Here is a 26378-nt window from a genome sequence, read left to right on the forward strand (position 1 = left end):
CAGACACTGCCGGATTGAGTTGCTCTGCGCATAACCTTTGTTGAGCATTTTGGTGATAAATCTGACTCGAAGTTCACATGAAGTTTGCGTCGCTCGAAAGTCACAGGAGGGGGGAAAGATGAGTGTCGATGGCTGCTCACACTTAAGTAGTTTCAAAGCAGCCAAAGGGACCGAACCTTTCCGTTTCATTCATTCCTATTTTATCGCCTGCACGACAGCTGACACAAGACGACAGAAGGTGAAAGCCTCTCTTGAAACTTCACAATAAAATGTTTGACTGTTTTATATGCACTGTCTACTATCAGTTCTTTAATGATGATGTCATAAGTAAAGATTGCGTAGTTCGAACAGTGACTTCCTATATTACGCATTAGCCTTGCAGTATGCGATGCCCACTTGCTTACATGCACTTAATACTCCGTTGAGCGAAATCCGGGTTTCCTGGAAATGTCAGACGATATTTTGCAGTGAGATGTGAATTATTTTACGTTTTGTGGAATCAATACGGCTTTTGGCAATAAATAACATACTTATCAAACTATAAATACTGACTAAATTCAAAATCACAGTCATTAGTCGTTTGGTTCAATCGAAATACTGTGACTTCAAATGTACACAAACAAACAAAAGACATTGAAAAAACAACTGCTGATTTGAAATTGGAGTCATAAACTGTCACAAGTATTTTTGCAAAGTACTACTCTGTAGTACATGTGTATATGACTCTTGTAACTGATACTTGCATATCTTTTCTGTTGCCACAGTTTGGCAATATGTATGGCCCTGTTACATTTTGAGTACAAAACAGTTGCCCTACATAGTGGGATGGTAAAATATTTTAGAGAATGTTATTTTCCTATGAAATTATAATGTTTGGGCTACATTTTAAGTTCATATTTACAATATGACACAGTGTCTTCTTTTTGCTTTTCTCTGATGGACAAATGACATTCTCATTAAATGAGAATAGCTATTTACTTTTTTTTTATGACAAACAGCAACTAAATGCACCATTTCAGGTACAATTAGGTAAATTGTTCACTTTTTAATGTAAAATATTCACAAGACAACCAAAACATGTTAATCCACAAGCTACAAACATATGTAGGTTTTATTGAGTGAACATGTTCTGAATGTTTTCATTCGGTAATATAAATTTGTCCATTGTCCTTCCTGCTGCTTGTTTCCAGGATTCATTTCAGTTGCAAATATTGTACATAAAATAATGAATTTCTCTCAACTTAAGCATTGTATGTGACTTTTCAGGCCAAGTCCTGCCTGTGTCACACATGTAGGAAGCACTGTGTGCGTCTCCATGCCTGTCTGTTCTGTGTCTACTTCGGCTGCTACAGTGATCGACACATCCATGACCATGCCAGGAGCAAGAAACACAACCTTGGTAAAATAAAACTGTCATGTATGCAGTGCTTTAAATTGAGGGGTGGTGCTGTCTTTAAGGCTTGCGTTTATCGTACTGCATTTGCAGTAATAGCGCTCCAGGTGCCTTGAGAATTGACCAAGAGGGGAACTTATTCAGCGTTCCTGTTTACCTGTAATTACCAGTTTTTTTACCAGTAAAATTAAGCTTGGACTGGTAGTTCATGTGACTGCCAGTACCTTATAAATCTTTGTTGTTGAGCAAAACAATGGTGATATTCAATAATTCATATAAGTACATTTTTCGAACAAAGTCAGAGGGTTTCCTCTTGTCTATTTCTAGGTTAAATATCCATTAGTAGTGACTTCGTCTCGAAATATTTTTAAAAAAGCAGAAGAGAAAATTGTGACTGAATTTCAATTTCAAAAGCCAGCGGGAAAACTGTTATTAAACATGTTAAAACAATACAAATATTAAGTTTGTTTTCAGATGTTGAGCGGTAGTGAACAATCCTAGTTCAAACGTTGATGAACCTAAAGCTTTTTTGGTAATAGTTACTAGTCAGTGATATAGGTCAACCCTGCTGTTTTATATAACAAATATTTGATACACACAAGAAGATATGGACTGTCTGATTATTAGGGCTGGGACGAGTTCAAATTTACTACCCGGGTACCCACTGTAGGTCTCAGGAGATGTCTCATAGCCCTGGCAAAATATATTAAAATACATGTATTAAACAATCTGGTCATTCATACACTGAAGTTGAATTAAGATATATCTTTGTTCAGCCATATGAAAAATCAGAAGGAATGGGTGCATGGTCAAAAAGAAATGCAAACATTAGTGACTTGTTGTGTGACACAGAGTTCAAGATAATTTTGTCATTAAACAATATATCACATGACCAACCACGGGTCCGAGTAGTTCTGCTGTGGGTACCCGGGTCCTTCTCAGTACCCACCCGACCCGGGTACCCGAGTTACCCATCCCAGCCCTACATATTATGTACATTTTTGTTCTTATTTTGGGGGTGCTTATAATTAGTTACTTGAAATGTGGTTTATTTCAGCCATTGACATGGTGTATGGAGCCATCTACTGTTTCTCCTGCCATGACTACGTGTATGACCGAGAACTGGAGCTGTTGGCTTATGGACTGGGGCGGAAATCGGCATCCTCGCTTGGTCAGTCGGACACATGTAATATCCTGTCATTCTTCTTGCATCCATAATATCCAGAATAATAGTATGATGGCTGGAATGAGATGTACTGATGTTTGAAGGGATCTGCACTTAGTGAAGTTTATTATATTTTCTCTTTGATACTAATAGTTATAAATTTGGTGGGGAAGAACTATTCAAAGATATATTCACCATGTCCATCCTCACTAAAAGATTTTTCAGTTACATTATCGCATTTAACATGTTTAACTTGGGCAAGGTAAATTTAAGAATAAATGTAAGTACATGTGAGTCGGGTGTCTTGCAGCAGCGATTTAACCATGGTAACAAGATTTCCTGTAACATTTGCAGGCCTGAAAGGGTCACTGACTCCTTGGGACCCATCAGAAGAGGAAGTTGCACTCCTGAAACTGAACCCCAAACGAAGGAAAGTTGAAGAGAAATCGACCATAGGTATGTCCCATCACATCATCATGGTGAGATAGTGGAACAATACACTTAAAATGGGGGTTTGGTTTTATATAAAGATGTAACATTGAATTATGTGTTAAACATGTTATAAGAGGGTTCTGATTGGTTCTAACAGCAACAGAAACTAACTGTTTTAGTCCACTAGTCCTTATAATGATAATGTATAGCAAACCCCTTAAAAATGGCAAATTTCTATTTCTATTATGATACCTTAACCTTTGGGCAGTTTTGCAAGGACTACAGGACTAGTGCCAATTTCTAATGCTGTTCTGATGCTGTGACAACATTGGTCTGATTTTTTAGAGAGTTCCTTTTCAAGCAATCCAGTCATGTAGGTGTAGATTTATCCCAATGGTAGGTGTGAGCAAATTGTGGAGCACATCTCACTAGCTGCTGATGTTGCTGTGTATTATTATGCAAGTGTCATTGGCAGGTCTTCGCGGTTTGATCAATCTGGGCAATACCTGCTTCATGAACTGCATCGTCCAGGCCCTTACTCACACACCCATCCTCCGTGACTACTTCCTGTCTGACCAGCACAACTGCCAGACATCCAGCAACTCCAAGCAGTGCCTCGTCTGTGAGATGTCACGCCTGTTTCAGGAGGTATGTTAATAAATCTCATTACAATCAGGTCTTTCACCTCATTACATTATTACTCTGCATGAAGATCTGAAAAACCCTCCATAGAGGGTCACGTCAGGTGTACTGAGTGATCTTTGGTCCTAATCTAAATGGACCCGTGAAGATTCCGGGGTAGAATAGGTCTTCAGCAACCCATGCTTGCCGTAAAAGGTGACTATGCTTGTCGTAAAAGGCGACTAACGGGATCGGGTGGTCAGGCTCGCTGATAGGTTGATGCATGTCATCGATTCCAATTGCCTAGATCGATGTTCGTGATATCAATCACTGGATTGTCTGGTCAAGACTCGATTATTTACAGACCACCGTCATATAGCTGGAATATTGCTGAGTGCGGCGTTAAACAACAAACCAACCAACCAACCTAATCTAAATGAAGGATGCTTGTATTGTTTTTTTAACCAATCAGATCAGATGTCAGTTTTCTAAAATGATTTGACTTCAATGTTTAACCCCTTTGATTTCGAAATTTCAGCCTTAACAGTGGAAAACCGACACAGAACATGAGTAGTCCTTAGATGTTCTCCCTTTTGGATGTAGATACCGTGGCACTCATAAACATAATGATGTAATAGCGGTCATTACTTTTTCCATTCAGAACTGCTGTTTATGCTCCTTTTCAAGATACTGAAATCAGATATGCTGCTCTGATTCAGTCTGAATGCTTCACTTGGTCATACCAGGAACATAAGCTTCAATGCTAGTTGACCTACTGCAATGTTCACCTGACTACCTCTTATAGAGGGTTTTCAGATGTTCGCACAGAGAGTAAATGATTTTAATGAGACTGTGTTGATGGACCTAATGTCCAAGAAGTCTTGTTTTGTATTATAACTGTTTGTCTTATGTCGCCTGCATCTCAATATTCACCGTGAAGAACTGCAAAGTGACTGACATTAATCGCATGCTTGTGTCAGGCAATACTCACTGTCTCCTGTATCTAGTCCAGTTGGTTACTGAAACAATGGAGGGCCAGACTAGCTGCTGCAGTAACTGCAATGTTACACCCCCTAAACTTGCCAGGGTTTGCTGGTTGCTGTTTTAGGGCTAAAAATAATCCTGATAAGAATATTGGTCTGTAAAAAATGCTGTCCATACCCTTGCTCATGGCTTTTATCAATGTAAACATTTGCAACCTAAGGCTTTCCAGTTACATCAAGCTGACACACAGTGATAGTATAGACCCTGTTAGTTTGCAAACTCTTCCTTCATGATGATAACTGTTGTGAATAGTGGGATGTAAGGACATTACTCCTTACCAATATTTGGTAATCCAGAAAATGGTTGCAGGTAATCTAGTTCATTTCACATGAAACACTGTTGTCAGGATTGACAAGATTTCCCTTGAATGGTAGGATGTTTCTCAACCCGATGCACTATTTTGAGCATTTTACTGACTGTTCTTTTTTCTGTTGTATTGTATTCCAAAGGGTTTAATCAGAGAGTAAGGTATTCCAATATTTGGAGTCAACAGAAACCTTTGACCTTCATCTTCAGTTAGGAATGTCACAGTGGATCATGTTTTAATAGACAGCTAAATGGTTATTTACGACAGTCTTTTAATTAAATTAAATATACGAAGGGCTCTTTTGTACAAGGCTGCAATTTTGAAAGTTAATCTATGTCGAACACTCTTTCAAACAAGCCACTATTGATTGCTAGTTAATTTCAAGATCATGAGCTAGAAATTCTGTGCTAAGTTTGTGATAGATAAACAGACAAATGGAGATCACATCACTTCCGTAACAATGCTACAGTGTGATAGTATGAAATGGGCCCATGGTGTTTATCAAAAAGTATGGAGATATAATACCCTGGATAGACTGCAGTTTGAAGTGTCCCAATTGGTGTTTGTAAAACATGCTTTTGTTTGTTACAGTTCTACTCAGGGGTTCGGACACCTCACATCCCGTATCGACTGCTGCACTTAGTGTGGACCAATGCTCGGCATCTAGCTGGCTATGAACAACAGGATGCTCATGAGTTCCTCATAGCTGCACTAGATGTTCTACATAGACATTGCAAGGGTAAGATTTCCAAATTAACACAAGGCAGGTCAAATTTGCACCTTTGTTACCTTGGTCTTGAAACACTACTAATATCTATTTGATAAGACTGTTTGCAGACTGGTGTTAGAGAATCATCAGATCCATTCGTCCAAGTGGACTTAATGTCAAGGACAATTTTTAAAGTTATCCTATCTCACACTATGCATTTCTCTTTCTTCTTTAGATTCTGAGTGGAAACATGTTTGAAATAAAGGTTTTCAGCTTCTGAAGTTACTGTATCCGTACATACCTCATGTGGCCACGATCAGCGCCCAGATCTAGGTCCTGCAAGCTGTGCAAGGTGGTTGACATACTTGAGCTGATCACATGTCTATCCCATTCAACTCATTCTTTTTCAAATCGCCACACAGTGGTGACGTGTTGTTAGTAATAGGGAGGGATACTCGTCTTATGACTCGGAGACTATGCATCACATCTGGGGTCGGAGGATGAACGTTACAATGATTCTATTGGTCATTCATCCTACATGTCTCAATCTTCTTCTTTCACCTATCCGGGTTTCAAACCAAGAGACTACCCTCACACTTTTTACTTTTGTCAAAGACAGGATTATCCTTGGAACCCTGCCTAATACAGTACTTACGCACATGAATTGGAACGATGTCCACACTACAGGGATTCCTATCCTCCAATGCAACGAAACCCCCATGATCCTGCCTTTCCGAATTACAGAACCTTTTGTTCAAGCCATTTTCCCTCTTCTCATCATGATGTTTCTCCCCAGCGTTATAGGGATAGACCACTCCCATCAGCTACCATTGGTAGATGTCCTTCACCTATGGACAGGCACAGTTCTACTTCACCTACTCGTTATTCCGGCTGACCATCTCCACCCCCATTTGGATGGCTTGCTGTTCCTTCTGAACCACATCATACACTTCTGAACCTACTACATGACAGACTCCATCTCAAGCTATCCCTACATCATGGATCTCTAGTTACAGGCTGTAATACCAGCATGTCTTCCCCAGTCGACAACCACTGTACTGACTGTGGTACCTCCCTCTGCATCGACAGCTGCTACATCCCTTTCAGTGAATCAACCTCTAGAATCCGAATCAGACCACTATACCTCCCCAGCCATCTGGGAGCTTCGACATCGCAGATCTGTGCTTATCTTGATAGCAGAGAAGCTACAACTGTCGAAAAGCACTTAAACGGAAGACACCTTATCATCATTTGTTGTAACTTCAGCCTCATCGCTGAACATCACACTCCCTCTAAGACCAGTTCTGCAGGATATGGCATCCAGTTTAGACAAAGAATTTGGATCCTATCACTGTCTTCATGATTGGCTTCAATCTCCACACTTTGTATTGGCAAACGCAGGCACTCAAGGCTTGGCTACAGTTGCTCCTGAACTGGATGGAGACTTCGCAACATTAGCTCCAAAGTCTGTACTCTTGTTCTTCGGTGGATGAGAGGGATCTCATTCACCTCAATACCACTGTTTGAAGGACACTCCCTTTGATCTCTACCATTTTATCGCTTTAGCTCATGCATCTTCCCCAGAAAAATCTTGTATTTGAGGTGCTGTGACCCTCATCCAGGATAAAACGACAGCTTTACTAGAACTTCTAGCTCACCATGTGGGATCCATCACTACTCTTTGTGGACACGAAAATTGTACCATCTACATCTAAGGGATGACCTTCTTCATCAACCATACTCTCACTCTCAGCTCAACCATTGATAGCTAAGGGCTATTCTGTACAAGTGGCCAAGACCATTGCAGGGGCTCACAGGTCATCTACGAAAGCATTGTATGACCATAAATGGAAGGCATTTGAATCGTACTGTCATTCACATGCTATTACATTTCTCCTCTCTCGAGGGGGCTTTTTAATCCTTTTTAGAAGATTGCAGAGGCTAGAAACTTTTAAGTGCATTTGATCAATTATTGGAGTTACTTTAAATTTGTATGATTTGTCATAGTTGTATGTTTATATGTTTGTAATCCATTACAAAAATGCGAAAGATGAAGCTGTCATGGATATGTAAATGCAAATTAAGGCTAAGCTAGAACATTTTTCTTTGGTGGGATTTGGCCATGGTCATTCATAAAATAAAGAGCTGCCTAGTCTAAAGCTGCAAATATTCTTCCTTTCATCTCTGAAGTCTGGTTTATGTCTAGGGTTACAAACCTTTCAAAATATTCCTGATATGAGATATTGAGATGGTGTGATGAGTGTTGTATTTGACCAGGTACCAATGGCCTCAACTCTAACAACCCACATCACTGCAACTGTATCATAGACCAAATCTTCACGGGGGGCCTGCAGTCAGATGTCACCTGCAAAGAGTGCAAGTAAGTCGACAATAACGTGGACATTTAAGTCGTGCAAGATAGTTTGTTTGTTTGCAATAACAAGATGATGTCAGTGATTTACGTAGACCTGCTCGGAGGCCCCATTCTACAGCTGATGTCAGTATGCATTCCCAATTGGAAATAAGTCCCGTCTCATGTTTATCAATTACTGTTATAGCTTCACTGCATCTGTGGTCTAGCGGATAGTGTCTGCCTGGAAATGAAAGGTCGGTGGTTCAAACCCCGATCACGTCATACCAAAAGACGTTAATAGATACTTGTTGTTACTTTGCTTTGGCACTCGGCTTTAACGGAATAGGAGGGGATACTGTGCCTGAGCAGGGTATCTATGTTATCTCAGTCAGCTAGCTAGCTCTATAAAACCAGCATTAGTCCAGATTAGTACAGACAGACACACATCCCTATTTACATGCAATACTTTTGATCTCAATGTTTAGCCTCACCTGACCTGGTTCTGCCTTTGTAGAGCGACTTGTATCTCACTGATAACAGGACCAATCAGGAGATGGATGGGAAGAGGATTTAATGTTTAGTTGTACATTATTCCATTGAATGCAATGTTAAAACACAATTGAACAAAATAATGTTTTCCCTCCAATTTTCCGGCCAAGGACACATGGTTTGGATTACTAGATAAATCCCTGTACACACAGACCTATGAACATCCAGGTTAGAATAAGTTGTCAGACTTGCTGACTTTGTTCATGCATGTCATTATATCCCAATTGTGTGGATCAATGCTCATGATGTCAATCTCTGGATTGTCTAGCCCAGACTTGATTATTGTCAGAAAGACGTCATGTAGCTGGAATATTGCTGAGTGCGGCTTTAGACAACAAACACATACTCAAAACAGATATGACACCGAGCATGCTGAGAAGTTTATAGAATGTGTTAAAAAGGAGGGTGAGGGGATGGAATGTTGTGACAGGAAGGTGGGGTGAGTTTAATGTAGAACCATAAGTTGGGGAGCTGTGTGAGGCAGGGTGTAGTTCCATTATGTATTCTATAATATGTATTCTAACCAAACCTGTGGAAAGTGTCCTATAAACTGTCCATGCTTTGTATAAACTTTTGAGTGGTGTTATCAGAATGGGGGTGGTGGGATGTGGAGTGAACAGGTTGGGGAATGAAAGGTTGGGTGAGAGAGTTGAGAGAAAATGGTGGAATTGAGAATACAGCCTCTTGTTTGGCCTGATATATTTGTAGGAGGGGATGTCTGTAGTATGTGACTGTTTCTAATGTTCAGATTCTGACATTGAACATACCTTTTTTGTGTGTACGAAATGTTGATAATTTATGACTAAATATGTGTTTCATGTTTCAGTAACGTTTCCACAACGATTGACCCTATATGGGACATCTCACTAGACTTGGGCCCAGGGCCCCCTTCCTCTAACAACAACAACTCTCACCTCTCTATCGAATCAGGTATATCGAGAAGTAAATATATTTCCAGCAAACCTTTTATTTTGACGTACCTGCATCACCCCTTTCTCATTCAGGAAGTATGAAATATTGGACATGTTCGACACTCATTTTGTAAAATCAGTACGAGACACACATACATGTGTGAATCTGTTTACTGTTTATTGTGGACCCGTGAAGATCCGGGTTGGAAGAGGTCTTCAAAAACCCATTCTTGTTGTAAGAGATGACTGATGGGATCAGGTGATCAAGCTCGCTGACTTGGTTGATGCAAGTCATCATATCCCAATTGGATCAATGCTCATGACACCAATCCCTGGATTGTCTGGTCCAGACTCAATCATTTACAGTTTGCTGTCATATAGTTGGAATATTGCTGAGTGTGGAATAAACAACAAACAAACAAATCATGTATATTGTGGACATGTTGAGTTGTAACTTTTGTCTGTTAATTGTTAATCATTTTACAAGTGTTGAAGCTTGATGGAAACAGGTTATTCTTGTTGCAAATAACAGCTTGATTCACTTTGATAGTTGCAGGGTGTCTGTCTGGTCTAACTCACAGCAGTTCACAATACAAGTTGCATCCTTCAGCAATGCCAGGATCCACCTGTCTTGGGTTTGAATCCTAAATTGATGGATTGTGAATTTTGGTCTGTCATCACCATACATGAGCTCTTAGCTTTTGCCAGAGTGGTAGTTGTCAATGACCTGCATCACTTTATGGCTTCCACCTGCTCAACGCTAAGCTGATCATTAACCAGTACTTTACCTGACAATGTAGCATCACACATCTGTAAGCATCCTATCAGTTCCCTTCTACGCATAAATATCCAAGAGTTACCGATCTTTTCTTAGGTATTACAGCAAAGCTACTACAGTGGTCACTCTTCTAACCTACGTTCACCTACATTTTGTCTAACTTAGTGTTTAGTTTGACAAGGGAAAAAGTTTGAAAAAAAAAAGATTTTGAATTTGTGTCAATGTACCTCCTTTGCTATCAATAACCTCGTCTTAGGATATGATGTCATATGAGCCTGAAACAGCTCTAGGGCCCCCAACAAGAAATGATGGTTTCATTTTGCTTTGCAGAAGTAGAAGGATATGAAATAATCTTGGATTGAAAATAAGACATGTCACATGAGGCTTGCTAAGGAACATGTAAAGTGCCCAGAACTTTCATTTTGTCCAGAAAAGTTTGTGATTCAAGTTGCATTCAGTCGACTGTCATGCTGCGGACATTTGGAAGACCTGTGTTGATACAACATTTTGTATTTTCCAGGCTACACTAACAGTCCAGGGACCTATGAACCTACCTCATTGATTGAGTGCTTGAAAAGGTAGGTGACTTGGTAATGCTTCTGTATGTTTACAGCCTACTGTACGACACACCATTGGGTGGATAAATCATTTTTATGTGATAGTTGATGTCATCAGTTTGTCATTTTGCATGAGGAATGTGAACAGACATTTTTTTAAATAAATCAAATTTCAAAGGTTTATTGTAAACATGATAGTATTTTGCAAGCAGCAATTCAAAAACCAGATCTCTTTTTGATAATATTGGAAAGACCTGATGAACATGATTTAGATTTCTTTCAATATGATATGGTTGTATTTCATTGTTTACAAATACACATTCTGGAAAGTTGAGGTGTATGTTTTGTAAATAATTTCAATGGTTAATGGTCACATTATTATGTTTATATCCATCCATATTCTCATTTGGTTTATCCAGTCATCTGTGGAATTCACCCTGAATAGTGTGCCTAAGGTGTGACTGGAACTATGGTCATGGGTTCGATTCACTGTTTGCCCTGATTATTTTTCTAGGTGTGTCAGCACCTTCCAATGTTCATGGGTTTCACCAAAGTGTTAAACAACAGAGACATGCATCATTCGGACTTTCCTTTCCACATTAAGCTGACACAAGTGACATAACTGGAATACTGTTCAAAGCATCGTTGAACCAAACTCTCATGTTGTGCACCAAGACAGTATTTCGACACACATTGTCTCCTATACAGTCAAATCCTGTTAATCCGACATGGTTGCATATGATTATGTTGGATTAACAAGTATGTCAGATAAACAGAGTTAAGTAGTATAAATGTTTGTGATCAAAAATCGAATAACTAAGCAACAGATAACATGAAACATGTATGTTGTAATTAAAAAATTAACTAGCAAATATAAATATTATTATGTTATCATGGTTCTATTGTTAGTGGAATATGTTCTCTTATCATGCAACCTCGAAAGGCTTAACACAGGGTATTCTGATCTACAGTTACGGATTGTACGACTGATTCAAAATACTTTTCAAAGAATAAAATGGAATGTAAGTCGCCAGTTTAAAACTAGTGTAACAAAGCTCAAGAAAACTGCTTTCTTAATGGTTATTGTTGACTTCCTGTTAGTCATTTCATTGGCCAGAGTTTGTTCTGATGTGACCTGTAATGGGATGTCCTCAGCAGTAGTGAGAACTTAGATCTGATTTTAAAGAGATTGAGGTAATCTAGAAATGTAATTAATCTTGTCTTGTTTATGTAAAGGATTAATTGTTTGTTGTTAAGCAAGTTTCACTCCAGCCATTGAGTATGCAGCCACAGCCGACTCAGCTCGCATCAAAACATGGGGTGGTGTACTCATCGGCAGATGACCGCAGAGTATACTGATCATCGTGTTGGATTAACAGAAACTGATTAATGTGTGATTTTAGCAATTTGTTGCAAATAAGGTGTGTAAGAGAGCCAAACTGTTGGATTAAGGGATCTAATTAGTGCTGATTTAATACGTTAATAAGTGTTGGATAAAGCTGATTGTCGGATTAACGAGACTTTTCAACTATGTTCATAATTTTATTTTCGACAATATTCATTTTTTCAATTTTCAATGACATCCTCCCAGTGAGTGCACCCAAATAGGTCCCCAGCAAACTATGATTGTCGTAAGAGCTGACAGAATAGATCATGTTGTCATTTGGTTGATTGTGTGTCCATCCTACACCCACAACATGGATTATTGTTCATAATATCAATCTGGTTGGATTGGTCCTGGCATATAGCCAGAATATTTCGTAATGGGGCAAACAACAAATCAGCGACATCCCCATCACAATCAAAGTGGTCTGATGCTTGTTGTGTCTGCAGGTTTACAAAACCTGAGCACTTGGGCAGTTCAGCCAAGATCAAGTGTAGCAAGTGTCACAGCTACCAGGAGTCCACCAAACAGTTGACAATGAAGAAACTGCCGGTGGTGGCATGCTTCCATCTGAAGGTGAGTGGCTACACAAATATTCCCCTAATATTGCAGCAGGTGACACATTGAATGAACTTCAAACATATGTGCCCATATGAGGAATTGATGAGCAAATGCTTTGACCCTTGACATACCCAGAGACATGTTTTGTCAAAAAATAGATTTTGATTATTGATCAGATTGTCTTGACTGGGCACTGCCATTTTGTTTGAAGCAAATACGGAGCACCTTTAGAATACAGTACCACAACTTCTCGTGAGGACGGTCTCTGCCGTAGGTCACATGTCTCAAAGACAAGCAACCAGTTTTTGTGAGAATCCGTAGGATCCCAACTCGCGACCTTCGGATTCTTAGCCCGACAGCTAACCGACTGAGCTACGTCCACACTGTGAAACAAAGTGCAAATTTACCTAGTCAAGCCTACAACGTTACGGAACTGAACGAAAAGGGTCAAATAGGTGACGAACCCTTACAAAGGTTACGGGTAGGCATGGTGTCTCGTGACTTTAGTCTATCGACACTTACGAATGATCCCGATGCCATTTGGCACACTCGTCCCATTCCGTAATCTACAAGATACCGAGTGGCGAGGAATGATCCGATAACGCTCGAACTGAAAACGGCTCAGGGCATCAGACGTCAGACGTCGAACTCGCGAGTGCATGAATGACGAGTTATGTAGTAATTCGTCGGGTGGATTTTGTGACAGAAAAGTGTGGTAGGGAACACTGTAAGGATGATGTGGAAAATAGTAAGGAACGAGGGAGGCATGTGCATGGTTAGTGACGACACAATGGTGAGTTCGCTTTTGAATCACTACTGAAATAATGTAGCTGGTGAAAGTGGCTCGTGTGAATGTTCCAGGACAGTTTCCAGTAGCCAAAGTATTTGACACAAAACCATTTAATTCTTTTTACTCTATGTTTTTGGGTGAAGAATTACGTTTAGGAGAAACTGAACAGGTAGATTTACCGAACCCTAATGATCGTGAAGGGATGATTGATCGTAAAGGGGATCCAAGGGCTAAGGACAGAATTCGGGTAATCTAATAGCCACTAAACCGGTACCTAACCCTAATGATCGAAAAGGGGTGATTGATCGTAAAGGGGATCCAAGGGCTAAGGATGGAGTTCGGGGTAATCTACCCTAACACTAGCAAATTTGGATGTGTTCAGCGTCAATATAATATCCCTAATAAACTACATTCTTGTGCATAATAATGAAAATTAATGCACCGAAAAAATAATATATGTATATTAGTTCCCATTTATAACCCTTTAAGCCACTTGAATTATGAGAAAAACAAAATAAAAAATATATAAAAAATAAAAGTGCTTTCGTAAACTAGCACTTGCTATAAAATGCGCCGCCGCAGGCTATATTCAGTAAACAAATATTCAAAACTCTCCACAGCGCTTGGCGTATTCAATGACATTTCTTTTAGAGATGGTAGATCACTGGGAGGAGCTTATGCACACTCAATGACCCTTGACGTCACAGGACATTGTTTCGCCAGTGTGACTGGCAACAAAATACTACAAATTACGTCATAGGCTATTGTCACGTGTTTGAAAAGTTTGTGGTACTGTAAAGGTAGGCCGCAAATGCAAGTGATAAGAGAGGTGGAATCTGATTGGTCTGTAGGAGGGACATTGAATTGACACAGCTCGTAATAGCCTAGTTGGGCAAGGGTGGAAAGTGGACTTTTACAGTCTGTTAACTCCCTTGCCTAGGGAAGATGACCCATATACGATATAGTACAGTGTGAATTTTGCACAGTAGATAATCAGTGAGACTAATGCAACACAATGCATGCTAACCCCACTTGTTTATCAAGTACCTATCCCAGAAAAAGATTGATACAGTACCACAAGTTTCTGTTTTGATGTGTCTATTTTTGTGGTTAAATAGTTATAAATCTTGATGCTCCACCCACTAACAATGTGTCATTTAGAGTTTATATGCCTTAGTGAACATTAGAGTTTAGCTTAAAATGAAGAGTCTGTGTAGTGCTAATTATGTTGAAAATAGTGACTGTTGCAGCAGTCAGGTATATGCCAGTTATATCACAGCAAAAAATATCAAGGCATAGCAAGAAAGGATATCTGTGGAAACCTGCTGAATTGGTCAGTGTTGTCATGATTAAGGTGGTCACATACATTTACCCATATTTGTTTTGAGTTATTTTGAATTATTTTGCAACCTCATGTGTTTAAGTGTTTTTAAGAAGATGTTATTTTGTTTATTGCAGAGATTTGAGCATTCCACAGGCTACCATAAGAAGATCTCAACATTTGTATCATTCCCAGAAGAACTAGACATGACACCCTTCATGTCTTCTTCGAGAAACAACAACAATGGCTACTCAAATCAAATTGTGCAGGTCTCTGCCAAAGGTCTTTCATGTGAAAACAAGTGAGTGGGAGAAACAAGAAGTTGACTTTTGTAGATGCAGCATCGGTTGACTTCAGTAGATGCAGCGTCGGTTGACTTCCGTAGATGCAGTATCGGTTGGCATCAATAGATGCAGCGTTGGTTGACTTCTGTAGATGCAGCTCGGTTGAATTCTGTAGATGCAGCGTTGGTTGACTTCCGTAGATGCAGCATTGGTTGACTTCTGTAGATGCAGCATGGGTTGACTTCTGTAGATGCAGTATCGGTTGACTACCGTAGATGCAGTATCGGTTGGCATCAATAGATGCAGCGTTGGTTGACTTCTGTAGATGCAGCGTTGGTTGACTTCTGTAGATGCAGCGTTGGTTGACTTCCGTAGATGCAGTATCGGTTGGCATCAATAGATGCAGCATCGGTTAGCATCAGTTGATGCAGCATTGGTTGACTTCAGTAGATGCAGCATTGGTTGACTTCAGAAGATGCAGCATTGGTTGACTTCAGTAGATGCAGCATTGGTTGACTTCAGTAGATGCAGCATTGGTTGACTTCTGTAGATGCAGCATTGGTTGACTTCTGTAGATGCAGCATTGGTTGACTTCTGTAGATGCAGCATGGGTTGACTTCCGTAGATGCAGCATTGGTTGACTTCAGTAGATGCAGCATTGGTTGACTTCAGTAGATGCAGCATTGGTTGACTTCTGTAGATGCAGCATTGGTTGACTTCTGTAGATGCAGCATGGGTTGACTTCCGTAGATGCAGCATTGGTTGACTTCTGTAGATGCAGCATGGGTTGACTTCCGTAGATGCAGCATTGGTTGACTTCAGTAGATGCAGCATTGGTTGACTTCAGTAGATGCAGCATTGGTTGACTTCTGTGGATGCAGCATTGGTTGACTTCTGTAGATGCAGCATGGGTTGACTTCCGTAGATGCAGCATTGGTTGACTTCAGTAGATGCAGCATTGGTTGACTTCCGTAGATGCAGCATTGGTTGACTTCAGTAGATGCAGCATTGGTTGACTTCCGTAGTTGAATCTCGGTTGACTTCTGTAGATTCAGCATTGTTTGACTTCTGTAGATGCAGCATTGGTTGACTTCTGTAGATGCAGCGGCCGTTGGCATCAGTAGATTCCGTATCGGTTGACTTCTGTAAATTCAGCAACGGTTGACTTCCGTAGATGCAGCATCGGTTGACTTTGGTTACAAATGATGAGCTTCTAAAACTTGTACAACTACAATGGGCAATGTATCATCGATTTTCATTAGAAGATCAATTTGTTTGAAGTTTCTGTGTGATAACTAGGTCTATCCTGTGCCACCAGAGGTCTCTCAGTATGGCAATTCAGGGCAAACTATCCACAACATGCAGTGCAAGGGACAGTGACCATCTCCATCGATCTCACCTATCAGTAACTTCACACAACATTTCTCCTGTTTATTATTTGATTTGATGGATGTTTTACAAAGAAATCTTTCTATTTTGGTTTCTTGTTCTGACTTGACTTTTTTCTCTGGTTGGTCGAATCTGTAAACCAAAAATTTAGATAAGTACTCCCTGAGCAAGTATTTATACATTCACATTTTATATAAAATTTGTTACTTATTGATTTTCTTGAAGCATAAATTTGTATACTGATCACTGATGTTTCAGATACTCTTTGTTCTCTGTGGTGAATCACAGTGGTACCATAGAAACCGGTCACTACACATGCTACATCCGCCTCCACAAGGACCAGTGGTTCAAGTGTGAAGATCACATGATCACAAAGGCATCACCAGAAGAAGTTCTCAATAGTGAAGGGTAATGCCTTCTGCAAAGTCCTATCTGAATGAGAAACCTGTTGTGGCAGAACACATAGCAGTGAGCAGTAGACAGTCCTACCTAGAAACTACAAACATAATTGTACACCACATTCTAGGTGACCAGGGTGGAATGTGTCCCCAGCTTCCCACTGCTATGAATACACAAAGTCGATTTATCTCAATGTCCCCATTGCGAGTTGTAAAAGGCAACTAATTTGGGATAATGTACAGGACAGAGTCAAATTGATCCCTTGTAATATATGATGGTTGTACTGGTTTGTCTGGTCCACTTGATTATTTACAGGCTGCCCTCATATGGCTGGAGTACTTCAAGACAACAGAGAGATACTTGTTACCCCTTTCATCTTTCACTTCAGTTATGTTTCACTTTTTTTCTTGGTGGAAACCTCTAAAACATAATGATAGTTTGCCCAGTCCTTTCCATCATAGACAAGGGCACTCCTTTAAGATCAATGACCTGTTACAACTGTTTACACAAAGGGCATTGAGTATGCCATTTAAACAATCCCTGTCTTATTATAGCCCAGTACTTAATGCTTTTAGAGCTAAATAAAATATGCTTTGGGACATTATTACCAAAAGTGATCTTAGCACATATTTAGCAATTTTGTATGTGAGCCGATGGACAGATAACATGATTTTCATAAGATGTGTGTGACGTTTTCTGTTTCCTAATTGTTTCTTTTCTCTTTCAGGTACCTTTTGTTCTACCACAAGCAGATCCTGGAGTATGAATGACATACGTGGCTCTTAGGAAATGTTTAATTTGTCAATTACTTGCTCAACTGTTGTAATTCAGGTGAAATCAAACGGATGCACTACACCTTGCCTGTCGCTGCCTCATCATTTTGCCAAGCCATGATTAACCCTCATCCAATAACCTTGAGCTGTACCTTGGGTGGCACCTTGGGTTACACTTTGGTTTGTACCGGCCCAGCAATGTGACATGACTGTAAAGCCAGTCTACCGGTGGAACACACTCTATATGGTTGATAGCTGGTATAGCAAGTTGGTGATATTACAGACATATATTGCCATAATTACCACTCACTTCTTGCTGTTGGCAATGACAATTAAAACACTGCGTTTAAAAAGTCACAATGGGTAAAGGGTTACCGTGCTGATGTACAACCACAATCACTCTGCCCCACCCTAGTATTCCACCCTGTGTTGAGCTGCATCTGTATCAGACAAGTCTGATATACGGGTACTCAGATGAACGGCCAACACCACACAGCAGCCATCTACCTTGATGGCCTGGCATCAGTGGGAGAGAGCCTGCAAGGGTATTATGTGAATGCTGTATAGATTAGCTAATCAAGCCACGAGGAGTGTCGGCTATCATCTGTACATATCATGAGAGTACTTCTACTTCAGTGTGAACAATACATGTGTATTGTCAAGTAGCTGTTTTACTATGCCAAAGATTATTTTGTTACTTTATGTTGTGATACGCTTCTTGCCTGAATGTGAAGCTAGGTTGGAGCTGTCAAATCGGCACCTTGACTTGTGCTGAAGTCTTTCAGTCAGTTTCTAGATTTACAACATCCTTCTCATTAAGTCGACAACAGTGACTGTAAAGTAGTGCTTCTTGGTAGATCAACAAACTAAATCAAAAACAAGTGCTGCCCTTTGATTGATTCTGAGTTGGTCTGTTTTGTTGAATTGTAACATACTATTTATAGTCCTTTGAATGTCATTTGGGAAAATTAATTACTACTTAACTATAACACTGCCATTCTCACCTGGTGTGAGTTTTTTAAGTATTTATCAAAACAATTCTTTTGATTGGTAACATTGTGAGGTGTGGAAATTGCGTTTCTTTAACACACAGCATAGCTTTAGAATTAAAGCGATATACCAAGTTCATTAATTACATGCTTTGTAGTGGTTTCGGTTTTTATTTATGGTCAAGTTTAAATATCAAGATGGAGGGTGATTGTTATATTATGGTCCTGATTCTTGTTCCTATGTAATAACGAGTTCAATTGTTGCATTGTTGTTTTCAAAGCACCTTTGATGTTTATTGCTCTTGCACCTGGTCTTGTTTAGTTTTCTGATCTTTACATGGTATTTCTTGGTTATCATTTTTCAATTTACCTTTAAGATTAAAAATTCTGTCAGATGGAAACAGTAGAAACAGCTAGTAATAAATGATGCATGTGACAACATAATGGTTAACAGCTCCAAATATTTAGAAATCCTAAGTAATCTAGATATGAGGTCACACAGAAAAATTATAAAAAAGAAATCAAAAATAATTTTGGTCACAATTAGTTTATTTAATTTATCAAAGAGGGAATGATGGGATGTTTTAACAATATAAGTCAGAATGTTCTCTATTTGACATTTTGTGATGTCATTTAGAAACATTTTTAAAGAGTTATTATATAAGTTCCTTTGATTTAATTAGATAAGTACTTGTACAATATTAGACTGTACCTTTCTGATTTTTTTATTATTGGAATAATTTCCTGTTTTGGGGTGATACTTAATAAGGTTCCAATAACTTGATTCATTTTGACAAACTATCTTATCAAGCTGTTAACAGAATTAAGAACTTAATCCAGAGTCATTTAATATCAATTTCACCAACTTTTCCTGTCCACTCCCCCCAAATAAGCATAAAAAAGTGCATATGGCTTTTTGTATTTTCTAATGGATGTTAGATCATTTAGAGCTGATTTGGTTGATTGTTATCAGAATGTTAAGTTTCTCACACCTGACAGAGATTTAATGTTCTTGTGTGTTCGAAAAGACAAATCCACCCCTTACTCTGATCCATCATTTAGCATTAAGATCCTTATTCATGCATTTGGGATGATTTGTTTGTAAGCTTTATACTTGTTAAACCTCTGCCATGACACAAGATCTCTTATGGGTTTCAGTATTTTGACAGAATATCATTGATCATGTCGAAGACAATACAAACTTTGTGCTAAAATATCCAGATATCACAACCACTTTGTCTTGAGAGGATGTCAGTTATTTTTTATTGAAACTTTAGGGTATGGACAATAGGTGTCACAGTTCAGTGTCAGTGAAACGATATGTGTGTCCATAATATATTGTTCACTGTTTATCTTCCTCTATCAATACACAATTCTTAGAGTTAACCATAAATGTCAATACAGTCTTTTCTGTGATGGTTCAACAGGACTGCACAGATGCACAATGCTATGCTCAGATGTACACTAGGTTATTCAGAATCTTTTAAGTCTGTGGATAAGTTGGGGGACGTTTGCCATGTATTTTATTACCTTGTTTACCAATTCATTGACAATGTGTCAAAACAAATTCAACAGGGTGTCGTCAGAACCCTCTATATTCCTCCAGGCAATTATGTACAGTTAACCAGATTAACCAGCTTATCCAGATTGTATTGATGCAGTGGTATCTGCTAGATTAACCAATTGCTGCATTAAGAAAGTTTTCCAGATTTACAAAAGGGCTATGAGATCTGCATCAATTTGGGCTTTCTTCCCACATAAAGCTGACACGCAAGGATATAACTGGAATACTGTAAAAAACGGTGTTAAACCTAATTCGCTCACTCACTAGATTAACGAAACATTGTTATGTAATAAGTTTGCTTCATTACAAAATTAAGTTTGCCATCAATAATCCCCCACAGGTTGTCGGAGTAAAAGGGTGTCATCGCATAAGGTAAGTGTTGTTAGACCTTGCCAATTTCTGCCAAAGGGACTCAATGCTTCTAACAAATGACAACCAAGTTTTGTTTGTCAACCCAAATGATACGATGGTGTGTTCTGTAATCTGTATCTTTATCAGTGTTTTACCAGCCACCACTTATGTCTGTCAGGGAGCTAGACCATAGGGAAAGGTTTTGTACTGTAGGAACCAGCTATACAGTATACCTCAGTGTAAGAAATGGTTTAATACCAAACATGACAGCGAATTGCAAGTATTAGTGATAATACTTATATTAATTGCCTTTTTGTACATTTATTATATTTTCTTCCTATCCTCTAGAAAGCTGTGATATGTTGCAAGAAAGTTTTGCAAAGTATGTTTACTAAACTGCATTGTCTTGAGCTTACAGATAATGCTTCCGGGACACTTTGCGTTCTGACAAAGAAATTATGTTTTGACAGTTCACAAATTAAGTATTTGTTGAACACTCAAAAGGTTAGGGAAACAAGATTAATACAGCAATTTTGAACATGGTTAAAGGGTTAAAGGGCTTCTTTAACTCATGTTCTGGCCTTAGTGCTCAAGTACATCTTATGACTTAAGTCTGACTTACAAAGATTATTTTAGAAAAATGTCCTCCTTGTTTTGTGATGATGTTCATTCAAACTTTTTGATCGTATTTGTATTTGAAATGCGTTTTCCATGTTTCAACATGTTGTAAATTTGAATTTCAATTTAACCAAAAATGGCCCTTATACCTTGTCCTTCAAAAACTGCATGGTTTGGCAATGTTGACCCCGATGTTATAAACATGAGAAATGATAGAAACTAATCTTTGAATGGTCATTTTGTTTTCAGGATGCACAGATAAGTATGAATGTTTAATTATGTGTTAAAGCTAAGTTTGCATATGCATTGAATTTGAAAATGCTTTAAAGTTTTTGTAATTGATTATTTTTTTGCTGTCTTGTTGGTAGAGATGTCAGCCATAAGGCTGGTTTGCCATTCTTCACTGTGTATTGTGTACAGTAATTTTTAGTTTCCATGATCATTTGCCAATGTTGTGTCAAATATAGTCTAGATAACTTGTTTGTGGATAAGTTGGCAGTGTGGTGTAAACTTTGGTTCAAATGCTGCAGGTAAGGGTCTACCAATCTCTCGGAATTTGATATTTGTATATGTGCCTGGCAACAATAATTCTGTTATGTGTATTGTAAAGGGGAAAGACAATATTACCAGTATATATAGTAGTGTTATTACTGGTTGTTAAAATAGAGCAAACATTATTTAAGTTTCCTTTAAATGACAGATTCCTCCTTAAAGTAAGATTAAAATCATTTTGGCCTTCTTCACACATCAAGCTGGCACACCCTGATACAATTGAAATATTTTAAAAAAAAACATTAAATCAAACCTGCTCTTCATTTATGTTGCTAAATTAAAACATGAATTCACAAAAAAATGAAAGTTGATTCTGATGAATAATTAATTTGAGACCCTATTACAATTGTTTAAAGGAAATTAGATTTCTGTATTATGTGATAACTGTCCAGAAGAATATAGTGAGGACTGACATTTAATCTGGATCACTGTAACCTTGACTAAAATCCTGGGGTGGAAGTGGTAGCAGATGCTCAAGTAATATACAGACAGAGCTACTTTTTGAGTATGAAAGAATAACCGGGTACTGAACCAAGTAGATTACATTTCTTTACCAGAAGGGAAATCATCCTTTGATTGTTCGTGACATTTGACCACACAGATGACATGCATCAATACAATGGCTCACCTTTGACATAAATATATGAATTGTGGTTTTGGTTCCTATTACACTCAATTTCAGAACATGGGTAGGTAGGTAGCCTTGTTTTTTTGGCTCACCTGACTAAAAGTCAAGCAAGCGCAAGTCATGGCCAGCTCGTCCCGCTTCATTGTTGTCAGCAGCTGTAAACATCTCAAACCACTGGATCAATGAAGCTGAAAATTCACATGCTTATTCCTTCCAAAGGTGCCACCTTACTTTCTTGAAGGGGTTTGAATCCAATTTTCAATATGGCCGCCCTAGCAGCCATATTGAAGCTTTTTATGGCCATTTTGCATTATTTGAATTGTTTAATAGTATATCCACCTGAATTTCTCTCAAAATACATTTTTGGCCCTGCAGACATTACTGAAATTGCACACTGCGGATACGGAACCAGGAAACCTTTTTTTGAAATTTAGTTACTTGTTTCATATTTGTTAATACATTTTCCCTCTGTATTTATGCAGACAATTTGACAGCAACCTTTATGTTGTTGTCTTTTTAACATCTAAAACTGTTGACTACATGTCAAGGTGAGCTACAGTGCCGTGGCATTATTTAAAAAGAATAACGCACCTATGTTGGTGCTGTGTGCCCCTTCATCTGTATCAAAGAGTGGCGAACATAGGTGGCCAAGGCATGCAAAGTTGAGCCAGAATCCTACAATACTGGGTTCGAATCCCAGGATTGCCCTGATTATCATACTTTGTTTGTCAGCACTATACCCTTGCTCGTAGGTTTCACCAAAGTGGTAAATGTCTTTGATCTGCATCACTTCAAACTTTTCATCCACATCAAGTTTAAATGAAATACTGTTCAAGTGATTAGCACTGAAAATGAAAGAGGGTTGGCACCTTAATTTAGGCTCAGTTGGGTAATTGCAACCACATCACTTTCTTTAAATCCCCAACTGAAATACTGTCCAGAGAGTCATTAATCAAACTTACACATTACCCAGAGACTGTTTTTCAAACAGTTTATGGTTTCTCTCACATGTTGTATTGTGGATCAGAACTCATGAGTCTTATCATCACTTGTAAGTGTAGTGAGCCTATTGGTAACACTGTGAGAAACTTGCTTTATAGACCATGATTTTTTTTGTCAATGCTTAAGTAATTGTCAAAGATGTACATCACAAACAAACATTCCTTAATATTCCTCTGTATTGCTTGTAAATTCTGCAAGTTGACACCAGCTAAGGCCATCTGTACTTTTCTCTGTTTCTCATCTACTGATCCCAAATTACTTTTATTAAATTATTTTTATATGAATTTCCTGTCAGTGCTATGTTATTGTAGGAGGTTTTGAAAGAAAGGAAGGAGCTCAACCAATTTACATCTTTTAAGCCCGTTGAACATCTGGGTCAGAATAGGTCTTCAGCAAACCCAGGCTTTCCGTAAGAGGTGACTGACAGGATCGGGCGGTCAAGCTCGCTGACTTGGTCCTTGCATGTCATCGTATCCCAGTTGCATGGATTGATGTTCATGATATCAATCACTGGATTGTCTGGTCAACTATTTAGGCTGCTGTCATATAGCTCAAATATTGCTGAGTGTGGCATTAAATCACAAACAAAAACATCTTATTTCATCTTTTAAAACCAATGGTAGTTTTTTGGAGGATTTAAAAAATACAATTGGTAAGTTTTTTCCAACTGACCACTGCTCCATCTGAAGCTGATCGTGGAAATGGGAAACAAAAAATAATATGGATGGCCTAATGTCCAGTTGTTATGTTGTGCACAGGTCTTCTTCAGGGTATTAAAGTTCCTCCTCACATGTGTACTCCTTGCAAGATCCTTATTGAATGTTGGTACTTTGGAGTAGTTTTTTATATAACATCATCTGAATCACATTTCAGCTCCCAATGGATGATTAAATAGGGCATTCGTATTTCTTAACTCTCAACATGTATTTTCTCGCAAAACTGTTGGCATTATCTGAATCTGATATATTGTGTTCATGTGACAAAGTGTGAGTATCTGAGTAAACATATTAGACTGTGTAGACCAGTTAAATGAATGATCTCAATATTGGCAGTGAGATATTATATTAACCCTGTGTAATTGAGATGGATAGTGACATATTTGACACATTAAGTGCTAGCTACAACTGTGAGACTTTGTATATTTCTGCTTGTGAGTGTTGACATGGAGCCTACATGTCCTTTACATGGATGTTAAGTCCATATTTTACTGTATCTTGTTTGTTGGTGCTACTGTCGGGACCCTTCAGGCTCACTTTGTTATGTATAATGATAGAATGCTTGTTCAGTTGACAGGGCAGATAACTCCAGTTGCAGGAGACATTTTCTGATCAAACTCTTTATCTCCATAACCTTTATAGTGGGTTGGCCTTATGGTCCAGCTACCACAATAGTGAAGGGTTGCATCCCTTTGCAGGATCCGTTGATTGTGGGTTCAAGTCCTAGATTTTTCTGGATAATGATCCATGTTTGTCGGCACCATAGCCATCATAGCCATCATTTTGAGAGGCCCTGGGTACTTATTACATTGAATATGGTATTTGCATTTGTACTACTTTTGTTCTTACAGAAATAACATTAATTCATAAGAAGTTAAGGTAAGCTTCAGTTAAGACTGAACACCCCATGTTGATGTGCCAGGCTGCCACACAGCCTCTCCCTGTAGTTTCCCCAGTGACAACTAGTCCCCAGTTAATAATGCTTGTATGGAAGCCGACTGAAATAAGGATTGGCAGGCTGCAATCTGCTGCCTCATTGTCCTACCCTTTTGCTGTGGATCCCTGCTCTGGTCTGATGCTAGTCATCAATTCCTCAAGAGCATGACACCTGACCCTCATTATTGTAATGGATAAGCATCAATGATTGCACTGATAAGTACCAAATGATATCTGTCCTGTTGACTGAGCTGAAGATTGCTAATGTTTGTAGCTCAAGTCAGTTTGAGTTGTGTGTGTTAAGTTATACCAGTCCTAGTGTTAAGTTTGATCATGGTTCCAATGAAATGTAATTGTTGATTTGTACTGGATGTATATTCAGATCTGAGAAGTCTTCTACCCCTGAAGTGCTGACTTTGACTGCTGATTACTATACTATTGCACAGAGTGCAAGTTCAAGTCGTATATTTATCATTGATACTTGCTACTGATTTTCAGAATTATACATATTGATTGTTGCGAGAGTTTTGTATGTAAAAATGTGTATGTGTATGTGTTATGCTGAATGGAATGATATTACAAACATCAAATGAAATACCTTGTCACTTTTCTTTTCTTGTGAACATTAGATTATTAGTCATCTGATTGGCAAAGAGTTGCCAAACATCGCCAATACAAGTTGGTTGATGGTGTGGTTGAAATGATCTTATTCATTCGCATGGTGAGTGTTCATTCACCAAAGAGGGGCGGTGGGGTAGCCTGGTGGTTGAAGCGTTTGCTCGTCACGCCGAAGACCCGGGTTCGATTCCCCACATGGGTACAATGTGTGAAGCCCATTTTCCGGTGTCCCCCGCCGTGATATTGCTGGAATACTGCTAAAAGCGGCGTAAAACCATACTCACTCACTCATTCACCAAAGTCTGGGTTCAATTCCTGCATAGGTACATTGTAAGAAAATAAAAGCGACGAATCCCTTTCCATATTCATATGAAATCTTTGCCAAAAAAAGATTTACGATTCGGACTGTCATGAGCATATGTAGTGTTTATGAATCACTATCAAATAGTGATGATACCAGTTGGACGCGAATAGATGAGCGTATCTTGCCCCATAGGTGGCATCCATCACAAACACATACAGAGGCAAGTCAATTGTTCACCTGAAAAAAACCAAGGGAACATATGGTACAAGTCAAAATAAGGATATGCATCGGACATCGTTTTTGTCACTGATGCGTCAAATTTTAAATGTCCTCCACATGTCTACCATAAAATTTTTGGAAAGCTTTACAGAGGGTTTGAG

The 26378-nt window shown here is 38.8% G+C and overlaps 1 protein-coding gene across 4 annotated transcripts; it reads left to right on the top strand.

Moving 5' to 3' along the window:
- The first annotated feature begins 14 nt into the window (after nucleotides 1-14).
- On the top strand, nucleotides 15-25671 carry LOC124144538 (ubiquitin carboxyl-terminal hydrolase 22-like). 4 transcript variants are annotated; one of them, XM_046513981.2, is made up of 13 exons: nucleotides 15-238; nucleotides 1267-1399; nucleotides 2451-2579; nucleotides 2913-3014; nucleotides 3466-3638; nucleotides 5554-5701; nucleotides 7949-8051; nucleotides 9400-9515; nucleotides 10783-10840; nucleotides 12653-12779; nucleotides 15013-15176; nucleotides 16807-16956; nucleotides 17675-25671. In XM_046513981.2, exons 1-13 carry the CDS (start codon nucleotides 119-121, stop codon nucleotides 17715-17717), a joined length of 1566 nt encoding a protein of 521 aa, XP_046369937.1. In that variant the 5' UTR covers nucleotides 15-118; the 3' UTR covers nucleotides 17718-25671. The 4 variants fall into 4 exon arrangements, with proteins under 4 accessions (XP_046369937.1, XP_046369938.1, XP_046369939.1 ...); XM_046513982.2 differs by having other exon boundaries at nucleotides 9400-9503; XM_046513983.2 differs by having other exon boundaries at nucleotides 2451-2564.
- Nucleotides 25672-26378: the final 707 nt, after the last annotated feature.

Source organism: Haliotis rufescens, unplaced genomic scaffold (assembly GCF_023055435.1).
Source record: "Haliotis rufescens isolate VD_foot unplaced genomic scaffold, xgHalRufe1.0.p SCAF_11, whole genome shotgun sequence".
Lineage (NCBI taxonomy): Eukaryota > Metazoa > Mollusca > Gastropoda > Lepetellida > Haliotidae > Haliotis > Haliotis rufescens.